The 13,800-nt window shown below is 42.0% G+C and overlaps 1 protein-coding gene across 19 annotated transcripts in view; it reads left to right on the top strand.

Annotated features, from left to right (window-relative positions):
• Positions 1-8,541, top strand: part of MACF1 (microtubule actin crosslinking factor 1) — a 402,996-nt gene extending 394,455 nt beyond the window's left edge. For 12 of the 19 annotated variants that reach the window (XM_089676708.1, XM_089676721.1, XM_089676720.1 and 9 more), the window contains 3 exons: positions 1,353-1,463; positions 3,035-3,149; positions 7,248-8,541. In XM_089676708.1, coding sequence (XP_089532834.1) covers positions 1,353-1,463; positions 3,035-3,149; positions 7,248-7,483 — 462 coding nt within the window. In that variant the 3' untranslated portion in view covers positions 7,484-8,541. The remainder of the gene's footprint in view (positions 1-1,352; positions 1,464-3,034; positions 3,150-7,247) is intronic. The other 7 variants (XM_089676717.1, XM_089676716.1, XM_089676718.1 and 4 more) reach the window with 1 other exon arrangement.
• The last annotated feature ends 5,259 nt before the right edge of the window (positions 8,542-13,800 follow it).

Here is a 13,800-nt window from a genome sequence, read left to right as displayed (position 1 = left end):
AGGCCTAAGGAGGAGCTGTGCAGAGCGTGACGTCATTTCCTACCGCCGAAGCCAAGAGCAGGCCCGGCGGCCATCTTTACTGGGGTCAGTAATGCTGTTTTTTACTTTTACACATATGCTGTGATGTGCATACTACCCTATTACTCTGTCTGACTAATAAAATCACCTTAGGAACATACTACACTATCTCTGGCACCTGTTTTTTGGGGCTCCTTCTTGGAGCTGCTACTCCCACAGAAAGAGTACCCCTATCAGCCAGAAGAGGGATCTACACTATCAGTGTGACCAACCTTAAGGGGACCTCTGGATCTGTCGTGTTGTTTCTGATGACCCACCGTGAATAGGACGCCCACCACTCGATCTTCGTCGGATCGGACACCCGGGATGATTACTCCTATATGCGCATATTCCATGCGTTTCCGGTGAGTGCGCATTGCTGTTATCTCGAGGCAGTACATACTTTGGAAGTATATTCATCAGACAATACCGCGGATATTGCATAGACTCTACATATGTACATTTTTTCTTCATCCATTTATCAATTCTTGAAGCGCTGCACTGTTGTTTGTTACAATTGATATACGTATATTTTATAGGTATTGTGGTTACCTGAGGTGTTCTAGCTGCTGTATACATTTGAGAGCGCTCACTACATATTACTTTTTAGATTGCATTACCGCATGAGCGTGCATAAACATTTAATGCCTAAACATACAAAGAAACACAACAAAAAAAATTCAAGTGCAGCTTCAGAGCTCTTGTTTCAACTCACCATTTTAATAATTGGGAATCTTCTCAAATGCAGAAAAACAATACCCACGTATGTAATCCTTGTTTTCCAACCTCTAGATTGAGGCCTCTAAAAGCAGGAATACACTATTCCCTACCCAGTTGTTCATCCCCACACACAGTGGCTGACATTTCAACACTCCCAATACAGAAAACACCTGAAGTCTACCTTGAGCTCTTAACCACACTCTGCACTAGTCTGGGCAATGTAGAAGGCAACTGGAAGTTGTATTACTTTGCTATATGGGCCCCTACAAGGAGAGGCATCTTGTACATAGCATAGTTGTAATGAATAAAATGCAAAGTGCTGTGCAGTGGGATACATTACATCAAAAATACAATAAGAAACAGTCTTGCCTGTATGAAATGTCTATATTGTGTCAGGTTGTGTCTGTCTTCGTTTTTATGTTTCTTTTTAACTTTCTTTGTTTTTCTTTATTTATCGTTGTGTTTGATTTGTTTTTGGCATTGTATTGTGTTTATCTTCTATTGCAAACTCATTTCCCTTCTTCATCTTCACTCATTTCCCCACTCCATCCTGTGTGGTGTTGCCCCTTTCACAGACTCCACAGCAGCTATCTCGCTGTTACGAGAAGCCCTGGCTTGTAAACAGCAAGGCTAGCACGCCCTCTAGGGGCTCCGACTACTCAGACTACCAGATTTCATCATGTGAGGTAGAGTATGGTCCTCCAGCCCATGGAGAATCCACACTTTTCCCTTCCATCATTCATTTCTTTGCTAACACCTTGTTCCGTCATCATGTTTATTCCGCTAACAATTGTGAATGAATAGAAACACTGTACTGTGTATCTTCAATTAGTATGATTTTCTATTATGATCTATTTTCATTCTAATATTCAAGGATTAAAGGCATGTCAACAGAAGCATTGACTGGGAAACATTAAAAAAAAAAAGTCTATCTTTACTAAAATGACCATGGGTTGTTCCACTTTACATGTTTGCATGATTTTAATTACACTGTGATTTTATTCTGTTTGTCTGCATCTTAATTCTAACAGATTGGTGGTGTTCAGCATATGAATAAGAAAGTGGCAATCAAGCATGCTGGAGTGAATAGCTTTCATCTGTATGCAGTATATCCATGTAACAAAACACTGATAGCATGCTTGTCTCCAAAATGTTTATTTTTATATAGAAAAAAGACTACAGTATCAGTTAATACAGTCTCTGCCTTATATTTATAAATTCATTTTAAAATGGGACACACCACTATAGAATTAAGATTTGCTTTTAAATTCTCATTGTACTGGTAAATGTTAGCTAGTGAGTTTCAACAAAATGTAAACTATTTGCTTGTTAATAAAACAGGTTGTTAAACACAGTAAAGTGTGGCCGAATCTTCAGCTTTGTTGTAGATTATTAGAGGCTATCCACCCATTTTGCTAATCATATCAAATGGTAAAGTAAGCTGTGCAAAGTATTCGTTTCTCTGCTGCCTTGCAGTAAGTTGCATTTTTTTTAGAATAAAGAGCTACATTATTTTTACAGCAAGACTGTCTGGGGTTGTGAATACGTGGGGATGTAATTTCCTAAATGCAGTTCTAGTCCGTGATTGCAGATAGGGACACTGCTGTCCACTAATATTTTTATCTTCAACCTCTGAAATTTAGTTTTGTACATTAGTTGTGTGCAGTGGTTTGTATCCAATTGCTTGCAGGCTGCTGCAGCACATTCTGGAAATGGAGAAAGCGTTAAATGCCAGGCTCTCCACCACCCATTCACAGAACATGATGCATTGTGGGGAAATAGCAGTATTAGTTTTGTGAATGAAGGAGAGGAGAAAGGGGTGGGTGAGCTGTGTAACTTTTCAGACTAGCAGTGGCAGCTGTTGAATAGAATGGCATGCCATTCACATCAAAATACTTTCATTGAGTAGCTTTGCTATGCCAAGCTTTTGTTCCCTATGTGTGGAATAAATAAAATATTTTCTGACATTATATGTAGTGCTTATGTCCTTCGTTTTAGGAAGATATAGTGTTCCTGCTATATTGTCTGCTGGCAGTGTTCTTATATGGAATGGTTTAAGGGAGGCTGCTGGGCAAGCTACTTTTGTGTCTCTTCAGACTGATGTAACGAAGAATTGTACTGAGGTCAGCATGGTAAATTATTAGTCCTGAATTCCCCTGAAAGGCTGCAGAGAAACGAAAAAAGTGACTTAACATAATCCAGCTGCCAAGCCTGCATTATCAGTTTTAACAATTGTTAATATGTATTTCTTTTTAAGGTTACACCAGCTCAGAGCAGCAAAATGAAGAAAGCAGCCATCCACACAAGCCGGTCATCCCTCACAGGAGATATGAGTACAGCCACACCTTCTGGTGCCAAATCCAGCCGACCTGGTAAGTGTAAGCACACAGTTGTAATTGTGATATAAATTACAGGTACTTAATCATAGCCATTTCTTGTACCTCAGCTCCGTTCCATGTTTCATTTGACTGATTGCTGTCATTTTTACTGTACAATTGTTTTGCTTATAAGGATCACTCATTTAGTCTCTGGCAAAGTTAAACAGGCAACCTGACCTGTCAGAATCCACAATAAAGCTCTTTTCACACAAAGGGGTCCAGTCAGGTCCATCTGTCAGTCTTTTATGTGGACCTGATCAGATGGCTCATTCACTATTATCAACTGACAGGTGTAAATTAACTTGTGTCTGTTTACACCTGTCTACCTCTGGTTCAATCTGGTCTGCTAAAAAACGAGGGGGATCTGTCTTCCTCTGTCTAGGTGAATCGGAGGTCCACTCACCGACCACTTTATTAGGTACACCTGTTCAATTGCTTGGTAACACAAATTGCTAATCAGCCAATCACATGGCAGCAACTTAATGCATTTAGACATCAAGACGTGATGAAAACGACTTGCTGAAGTTCAAACCGAGCATCAGAATGGGGGCAAAAGAGGATTTAAGTGACTTTGAACATGGCATGGTTGTTGGTGCCAGTTGGGCTGGTCTGAGTATTTAAAAACTGCTGATATACTGGGATTTTCATGCATAACCATCTCTAGGGTTTACAGAGAACAATCCAAAAAAGTGAAAATGTCCCGTGACCAGCAGTTGTGTTGACGAAAATACCTTGTTGATGTCAGAGGAAAATGGCCAAACTGGTTGCTGCGACATTCATATGGCAGGGTCAGAATTTGGCATAAACAACATGAAAGCATGGATTCATCCTGCCTTGTATCAATGATTCAGGCTGGTGGTGGTGTAATGGTGTGGGGGATATTTTCTTGGCACTGGCAAGGTGTACCTAATAAAGTGGCTGGTGAGTGTATATGCGTTATGCTGTCTGCAAGAGGGCAACCTTTGACTTTTCTATATTCATGAGGTTTATCTTTAAATACATTTCTTTCTTTTCCATTGAGGGGCACAGAAATTCTGAAACTCTCAGGTTATACTGCCATCTACAGGAGGAATGAACACGGGCAAACACAAAAAAACTCATGGGCCATCGCAATAAAACCCCTCCTATTTCCAGCATGCCACAGTTTTTTGTGTCCTAGGGGGATGGACACTTTTTTTTCTTTAGCTCTGCTGAGAAAAGTCTAACTTTTTTTCTTTCTTTAATCAAGACTCTTGTTACATTGGTGCTGAGTTGGTCAATATATGCACCACAAATATTAGCAGATCTTTATACAGTCCTAGTGGAGCTTCTGGAGCAGGGTATCCTTGCCCCAGTCCCTGTGACATAACAGTCACAGGGATTTGCTCTTAACTGTTCAGTCATCAAAAGGGGAATCCACCCTATCTTGGATCTCAGGGCCCTAAATGTCTTCATTTGGGCCTAGAAATTTTGCATGGAATTCACCAGGTCTGGCACAGCCTTCCTTTATCGGGGAGACTTTCTGACCTCTGTGGACATCATCTATGTCCCCATTTTCCTATATATCAATGATTTCTTTCTTTGTTGTGGATCCTCTGCACTTCTAGCTTGCGGGACTGCCATTCAACCTGTCTCCTGCACCTTGGGTATTTCCCAAGATGCTTGCCTTTGTGCTGCTGCTTGCCTAGCTCTGCTGCACTCTCAGGACATTCCCATTGTGGGATATCTAGATGACTTCCTGCTGAGGGAACAGTTGGTGTAGATTCTGTTGGCCAGCATAGCCCAGACCTTGCAAAGGTTCAGTTGGGTTCTGAACCTTTAGAAGTCGGCACTAGAACCAACTCACTGTTTGGAATATCTGGGTCTCCTCCTAGATGCAGTTCAGGCCAGAGTTTTTCTTCCACAGAAGAAATTTCAAACTATTTGCTCCCAGACTCCGATTCTTGAGTCCAAAAGTAGCCTGACTCTTTGCTTTTGTATGAGAGTCATGGGGTTGATGGTAGCCTCTTTTAGGGCAGTCCAATTTGCCCATTTCCACTACAGACCCTTACAACTCCTGTTGCCTTGGGACAAGTCCATCCAGTCCAAGAAATGACCGATATTATCCGGTACCAAAAACCAATATTGTTCCTGGCCTGGTGAGGTAGGAATTCTACTCTTGAGTTGGGAACTTCCTTCTGGTAGAGGCAGTGGATGCTTTAGTAGCTCTTTGGAAACAGTAATCCTGACTTGTGCTTTTCCTCCCCTAAAACTCTTTTCTTTCCTGCTTCCCAGGATTGAGGTGGAAAGCATTCCAGTAATCCTTATAGCTCTGAACTGGCCCAGGTGGTTGTGGTACTCCAACCTGATAAAGACTCCTAGCAGATGCTATATGGGCTCTTCCAGGTCACCCAGATCTTCTATCTCAGGAACCACCCTGCTTCACGGTGTCCATTGGCTTTACTGGCATGACCATTGAAGCACAGGTCCTGAGGGACAAAGGCATCTCTGACTCCTTGATTCACAAATGATAACGGAGGTCACTTCTTGCAAGGTGCATCACCGTACATAGTAGGCATACTTTGCATGGTGCAATGTGAAAAATCCTCACCCCAGGAAATTCTCTTTGGGACAAATCCTTGCCTTTTCTCAGACAGGTCTGGATCAGCATTTGGCCCTTAGCACCTTTAATGGATAGATCTTTGTGCTTGCAGTCTTGATCCAGAGACAGCTGGCCTCTCGATGACCCAAGACCTTTGTGCAGGGTGGTTCCCCATGTACGCTGCCCTGTGAGTTCCTGGGATATTAATTTGTTTCTGTTTGCCCTTTATAAATTTTTTTTGAACCAGAAGATATTCCCCTTTCTATTTTATTCAAGGACAAAGTAGTGTTGAAACCCATAAGTTCCTACCTACCTCAAGTAGTTTCAGTGGTTCAACTCAACCAGAACATTGGTATTCTATCTGTCTCCGGTTTATCAGAAGGTGATCTCCCTCCATTGCCTGGATGTTTGTGCTCTGAGAGTTTACTGTGCAGCACCATCTTCCTTAGAATGATTGACCCTCACTTTTTTCATTCCTAAAGTTACTCAGAAGGGTGAGTCATTTTTTTTTTCCACCATTTCTCACACAGGCCATTATTCATGTTTTTGGTCTTAAGGATCAGGTTCTAGACTTTCCTGTAAACACACTCCACTGGGCCTGTGAGTGCCTCTTGAACTCTTCAGCATCAGGCTACTGTTTCTCAGATTGACAAGCCTGCAATATTGTCTTCTGGTCATGTTCTCAAAGTTGTACTTGGTGCATATTCAGGCCTCATCAGTTGTCCGCTTTCAAAGTGAGGTCCTTCAGACTGCTTTTTGAGGTGCAGGCAGTCCCATCAGTTATGTTTTACAATAGGCCTGTTAGCATTTCTCTGCTTTTTTTTCGACCCCTACAGGTGGACTGCTTTTGGATATGCGGTTTTAGAGTTGATGTGTCCCTCAAAGGACAAGAAATGAAAAGATAATTTTTTCTTCTTGCAGAAAAATACCTTTCTTGGAGTCCATTGAGGTACTCTGGTCCCACCCCTAGGTGTCTACGATCATGCTACTGGTACTGCTTTGCCACAAAACTGAGGCATGCTGGGAGTAGGAGGGGTATGCTAGGCTCGTCAACAAGTTTTGTGTTCACTATTTTCGTTTTCAATCAGACTATTATTGCTAAATGTTTTTGTAATGTTAATACAAACAAACCAAAAGACAAAAGAAAACAAATACAAAAAAAAAGTAAACACTTCAGGAGAGTGCAAATAGCACACTCCATTTCCCATAGCCAAACCATATAGGTATAATATTGAGCTTATATGTAACATATTTGAGCAACAAAAAATAGGACACATACATAATGAAATTGAAGTTTTGTATAACTGTAGACACAACTGTAGACTCATTTTTATTTGTCATTGTTTAATTGTCCAGTAGGCAGCAGTATAACCCAACCATTTCAAAATTCCTGTGCCCCTCAATGGACCCCAAGATAGGAATTTTAAAGAGAGTACAAACATCCTCTTTTTCACAATAAGTAAACTAGTTTGTTTGTTTTTCCTTGGTTGCATTCCAATTTTTTGTTTCATGTTCTTAATCTTCTGATCTAGACCCGAAGAAAAGTAGTAGTCGTGCTGGAAGCCGAACTGGAAGTCGAGCCAGCAGTAGGAGAGGAAGTGATGCCTCCGACTTTGACCTTTTAGAGACTCAGTCAGCCTGCTCAGACACCTCAGAGAGCAGTGCTACTGGTGGACCTTCCCGCAGAGGACTGTCTAAACCTTCCAAAATCCCCACCATGTCAAAGAAAACTACCAGCACTCCTAAAACTTCGGGCACAAAGAGATAGTCCTACCTGAAGGAAACATTGGGCACAAGAGCAACAAGCCCGCCAGTGGGGCAGACCATAAGCTTTGTTTTTATAAAATGCACTGTACATCTGGATGTACGCTTGTTCTAAGTGGGGAAATTTCTATCGTCTATACATGTACACGAAAAAGATGTTTATAACTGCCTTATCTGTTTCTTTTGTTTTTGTACCTTAATACTTCCATGTGAATATTTCTGTAGATAAAACAAGCCTTGTGTGAATTCCTGGGAAGATTCAGGGGCTCTCATAGAAAGATGGATTGTGAAACAGGAGTGTAGACAACTAATGTTCTGACTCTGCAGGGTAGAAGACCCTTTTTTTAGGGTTGGTATCCTAGGAAAACACTACTAAACTTTAATAGGGAATCCTCTGTTTTGTATATGAACAATACTTTATTAAACTGCAGAGGAATCAGAGACTGACAAAAGAATTCATTTAATAACATTAGGGCTTTCTGAATTGACAGCACTTGCACACTCTGCTTTTGACCTTACAGTACCAATTATCATCAAGTCATTTACAGCAATTGCCATTGAAAAGGACATTTAACCTTTTGGGAGCAGCCATTTGCGTGACAGTAAATTCCAAATTTTGGTGCAGCATAGATTAGCATATGCGCCTCCACAGCCATTTTGCACTCATCCCAGGTTCATTTGATTTTTCTTATTGTAAACTACATTTGTTTTATTTATCTGCCTAGTATATTCTTATTTATTATTTAATGGTCATTCCACTTAGAATTTGTGTGACATGTTCATTTTGGTAGACAAACGATCACAGTTGCGCATCAGTGAAATGGGACTCGCCAGCAAAGTTCCTTCCTCACATGCATCTAAGGGTTCCCTCCAGCAGGATGACCCTTTGGAGCGGAAGTGGTAGAGCAGATATGAATCCCTCCTGTTACCTGTCATTACATCCTGTTCTAACAGGCTGCTGTGTGATTTTCTCAACTAGATTGCAACGGAAAATAATGCTGTACCAATGAACTGTTAAATAAACAACACATTTTGTATTAAAATTGCTTGCAGTAACATCAAGTATACCTTGTGTCAGTGTTTTCACTATCCTTTAAGGAAGGCTAATGAAAAATACATTGAAAGCTATCTATAATGATTTTATGTTTAAAATATAACATGTTTATATCAGCTTTGATTATCAGATAACTGCTAGAGCTTGTCCAATTGACAACTAATTGTTATGTAATACTGTTCTGTTTTGGGAATGTGAAGATGCACCAGGGTGAGTAGTTTTAACTTTTTGCACACAATAGTGAAGATTGTTTCTGTTGTGTGTACTTTGTGTTTGTTTCTGTATTTCTCAGATCATTTTTTTAAATCACCAGTACAGCCTGTTTGTGGTCCAGTAAGGATGTCTATCAAAACTTTTTTTTTTTTTTATCAATCAGTAGGGCTTTATTGAAGAAAGGCATGACACATCACATTTGAACAGAAAATCAAAACATATCTTGGTGCACATTTACGGAGCTACCATTAGAAATCATAGGGCCCCTTACAATAGGATGTCTCATTCTCCTTGACCACTACATATTTGTCTTTGCCAAATATGTAGCTGTTTTTGGTCCTTCATTTTCAAGAATTTCAAAAATGTCAAACCCTGTAAATTCAGCCATTTATCTAATTGTATTTACATTGAGCTCTCATTAAACGACTCCAATTAAATTTCTAATTGCCCTCCAGGTACTAGATCCTGGGCAATAAAGAGTTACATCTTCTTGATTGGTAATTCTGCTGGTCTAAAGCATATAATACATTGTCAGCCTTCTTGTTTGCTGCTTGAAAACATTCTTCTGTCTTAGCAGTGCCTTTGTACCTGGTTTGCCATTGACAGCAACAGGTTCATGCCCAGGAGTTATGCTTTTACTGCCTTGTCATTTAATCAACTACTTATTTAGTTCATGTTTAATTTACTTTCCCTGATCATTTCCTAGGTTAGCTGAACAGTATATAAGCCGTGCTATACACTATAAGCGAACATACACAGTAAGTTTTCAGTACTTTATTACATCCCAGAAAAATCAACTCGTTGGCTAAATAATAAGCTGCTGCCTATTATACAGACCTATGCTGTAATCTCCCATAAGCTTCAATAAATAAATCAGTAGTCAACATACTGTAGTCTAACTCAGCATTACATGCTGAAACCATTAAAGTGACACTCCAGCCAAAACATCTTTAGGAATGTGTTTTTTGTATTGGAGGTTGGAGGACAGTTACATTTTCTCTGTTGGTGACCCCATTGGGAAGGACCGTTTTATTTCTGTTGGTGATTTTCTCTCTTCTTTCCCTGTAACACCTACACCAGAAACATGGGGGAACAATAGTCACCTGCACAAGAAGGCACAGACACCAATAAAGATACAAAATTTCGAACCCTTTTCCACAATGCTAACAACTTTGTTTTTGTCTATGTCTGTATCAAAGTGATTTCCTATCCTAACAGGAAAAGTAGTAAACTAGTGTATAGGTAGGCAGATGGCAATAAAAACCTAACAAGGCTTAAAACCCTTCTGCCCAAAATTAGATAAAACCTTTTGTCTGGAGCTGAGTTTTAAGCATTGGCTATCTGTTAACCACTTGCCTACCAGGCACTTATACCCCCTTCCTTACCAGGCCAATTTTCAGCTTTCAGCGCTGCCGCACTTTGATTGACAATTGCGCGGTCATGCAACATTGTACCCATATGAAATTTTGATCATTTTTTTCTCACAAATAGAGCTTTCTTTTGGTGGTATTTAATCGCCACTGGGCGCTTTACTTTTTGCGCTATAAATTAAAAAAAGTGCAAAAAATTTGAAAAAAAAAAAAAAGTATTTGTTTCTTTTATAAAATTTTTCAAACAGGTATTTTTTCTCCTTCACTGATTTGCGTTGATGAGGCGGCACTGATGGGCACTGATAGGCGGCACTGATGGGCACTGATAGGCAGCACTAAAGGGCACTGATAGGCAGTACTAATGAGGTGGCACGGATAGGCGGCACTGATAGACAGCACTAATTAGGGGTCACGGATAGGCGGCACTGATATGCAGCACTGATGGGCGGCACTGATAGGTGACACTGATGATGGGCACTGATAGACGGCACTGACTGGCATCACTTCTGGGCACTGACTGGCGGCACTGACTGGCACAACCCCTGGGCACTGATTGGTGGCACTGACTGGCAGCACTGCTGGGCTGCACTGGTGGGTGGCACTGGTGGGTGGGCACAGGTGGGCGGCACTGGTGGGCACAGGTGGGTGGCGCTGGTGGGCACAGGTGGGTGGCACTGGTGGGCACATGTAGGTGGCACTTCTGGGCACAGGTAGGTGGCACTGCAGAGTGGCACAGGTGGGTGCACTGCTGGGCACAGGTGGGGGCACTGCTGGGAATGGGTGGGCGGGGCTAGTGGGCGCACTGCTGGGCGGAACTTGCGGGTGTCACTGCTGGGCACCGATCATCAGGGCACTGATCATCAGTGCCCTGATGATCGGTGCCGATGCCCGCTCTGACAACTGCCGGTTCTCGGCAGTACTTTCCTCACGATCTGACAGCGTGAGGAAAGTGCAGCCGAGAACCGGCACTTGCATTTCCCTGTGATCAGCGTGTCATTGGACGCCGCTGATCACGTGGTAAAAGGCCGGTGGGATCGGCCTTTCACCACATCACGTGATTAGCTGTGTCCGTAGGACACAGCGATCACGGAGATCGCCGGGTGCGCGCCCCCTGGGGCGCGCAGGAGAGCGCGTTCTGGGAGGACGTCATATGACGTTCACTCAGAACTGGCCGGCCGCGGTGAAGCCGTCATTCGGCTATGCGCGGTTGGCAAGAGGTTAAAGGAGAAGTACAGCGAGAGCTTTTCTGGCTGTACTGCTCATGTGGATCACAGGAGTGCAGTTCGTTCTGCACTCTTGTGACCCATTTTCAGCTGACAGTGGACTGAAGTCTGCTATTGGCTAACATCACTCAGCCCTGCTTCTCTTTTAATCCTGCCAATACCTCTAGTAGTTTTTCACTTCCTGTAATAGGCCAAACTGTCTAGCAAAAATGACAGAGGGATTGGAAAAAACTACATTATGTTGACAGGACTGCTGATAACAATCAGCTTTTATAATGTGGCTTAAAGTGTTACTAAACCCATGACCCTGCATTCACTATATCTGGTCTCCCACAGTACACACAACATGGAAATGCAATTATTTTAGTAAATGTAAACCGCTAAATACCTTTTCTCATCAGCAGTTAGAGCAGTTTTGTGACTTCTATCAGTGTTCAGCAGAGCACTGGTTAAAGCTTGTCGGAGTTTTCTTTCTGCTCTAGGAGGATGAAAAACCCCTGACCTCTGTCTGGACAGTGCTCATTGGCCCTGTGCTGATCACATGCACTCTTCCAAGAAATAAAAAAAACCTCTCGAGCAATACACACTAAACTGAGCATGTGTAGAATGGCTATGGGTTCAGTCTGTCTTATCAGGAGATAAGACATGGACATTTGAACAAGAGGAGTAGCAGAGAAGACAGGATCAAACGGCCTTTTACACAATGCAGAGGAGTATAATAAGCATGCTTTACTGCATATACAGACTGACTTTACTGTTGTGGGTTTAGTAACACTTTAACCCCTTTACGCCGGCCACACATAAATGTGCGGCCTCCCGGCATCTGGGCCTAGACGCCGAGCGGCCGCACATTTGCATTCAATATACAAAATACATATGTGCTGAGAGCGCGCGCTCCCAGCACACATGTCCGGTACTCACGGAAAGGTCTTTCGATCGGAACCTTTCCCCTATCATGTGACCGCTGTGACGACGTGTCACGGCGGTCACATGATCCCTAAACCCCGCCCGTCCCGCCTCCCGGCTTCTGAAACTCTTAAAGGGCTGGGAGGCGCCAGCGTGAAGGGGTTAAACCTTTTTTCCCCCCTAAAGATTTTGCAGAACTATCCCCTGTTCGGGGCTCCAGAAAGACAAAATACTAGGTTCTCTTTGTTTTTGAGGTTTGTCTGCTTAACAAAGGGTTAAAGGTGTAAAGGCTGGGCATCTTGCATTGTATGTTAATGAGGACAGGCTCACTCTCTCACATTGTTCAAAAACTTTGGAGTCAGCCATGGCACTTGCTTTGAGAAACATCTAAAAAGGTACAATTTTAAAACCATTTTTTAACCATGCTCTGTGAATGGAAATACATAACGAATATATAGTAGTGTTGTTTCAAATTTCACTTTAAGTGGAAATGTGCTTTAACCCATTCTCCTCTCCATGACTGTTTAACTGGGTCTTAATGTCAGGTGACAGGATAGACTTCTTGATCACGTGATCATTGTTATTGGCTGACACAGTGGTCATGTGCTTGGAAGCCCATCTGTTGGTCCTCGATCATAAATAGAGGCCAGGAGCGGTCTGTGACAGCTCAGTCAATAGGCTAGTAGTGTGCTCTTAGCACAGAATCCTCAGCCACCATAGATGCATACTGTATGTGCAACATGGGGGTGTTAAGGACCACCCATCGTGTGTTTGCACATATGCATTACGTGGCGTGCAAGAAATTAAAATTAATTACCCTGCCCAAAGAGTGACAACACAAATCAACACGGTCACCCTATGACAAGAAGTGAAGAAAAAAAACACATTCAAACTCGGGGTGGTTCAGAATTTTTTTGTTGGCCAGTTCATATCAGCCTGGGCACGATATGCTTTATATTACACCTGCACTGGCATGCCTTGTGTGGGAGAAGTTCAAGGCATCACATGGTCCGGATCTGTTGTTTGCTACGTTGAATTTTGCAATGATTGTTATAGGACTTCATTCTTTCATGTGTTTTCCTACCAGATTGTCACAAGAGGGCACTGAAATTACACGCATTGTACAGTGAGGTTTTCACTTTGCAAAGGGAAAGTTCACTGATCTTCTTTAGTACATCAACTTCAATGTCTCTTCATGTATTGCACCCTATATCAATAACCTTTTGTTATACAAATGTACTTTACAAAATGGGGTGCCATTGCAGCTACTCCCCATTTGTTCCATTGTAGGTATATACAGTATGTGGCAAACAATATACACAAGAATGTAGATAATGCATACTGGAATTGATCAGACTGTGTTCCCATTCACATAATGTGTTATAAATGACTAACAGTCATTTACAAAAAAAAGTTTTGTTTTTTTTTTGTCTTTTGCACACATAAGCAGTCTACACATGCACAGTAAGTATGACAGTTGCAGAAGAGGAAGTCACAGAAGGTTCTTCCTCTTTAGATACCGGAACAGTCTTTTCAATCTTTTGAGCCTGGCTGC

Source organism: Staurois parvus, unplaced genomic scaffold, assembly GCF_062004578.1.
Source record: "Staurois parvus isolate SC_StPar_1 unplaced genomic scaffold, SC_StPar_1.0 ptg000172l, whole genome shotgun sequence".
Taxonomy (NCBI): domain Eukaryota; kingdom Metazoa; phylum Chordata; class Amphibia; order Anura; family Ranidae; genus Staurois; species Staurois parvus.
This window is presented reverse-complemented; position numbering and strand designations above follow the sequence as displayed.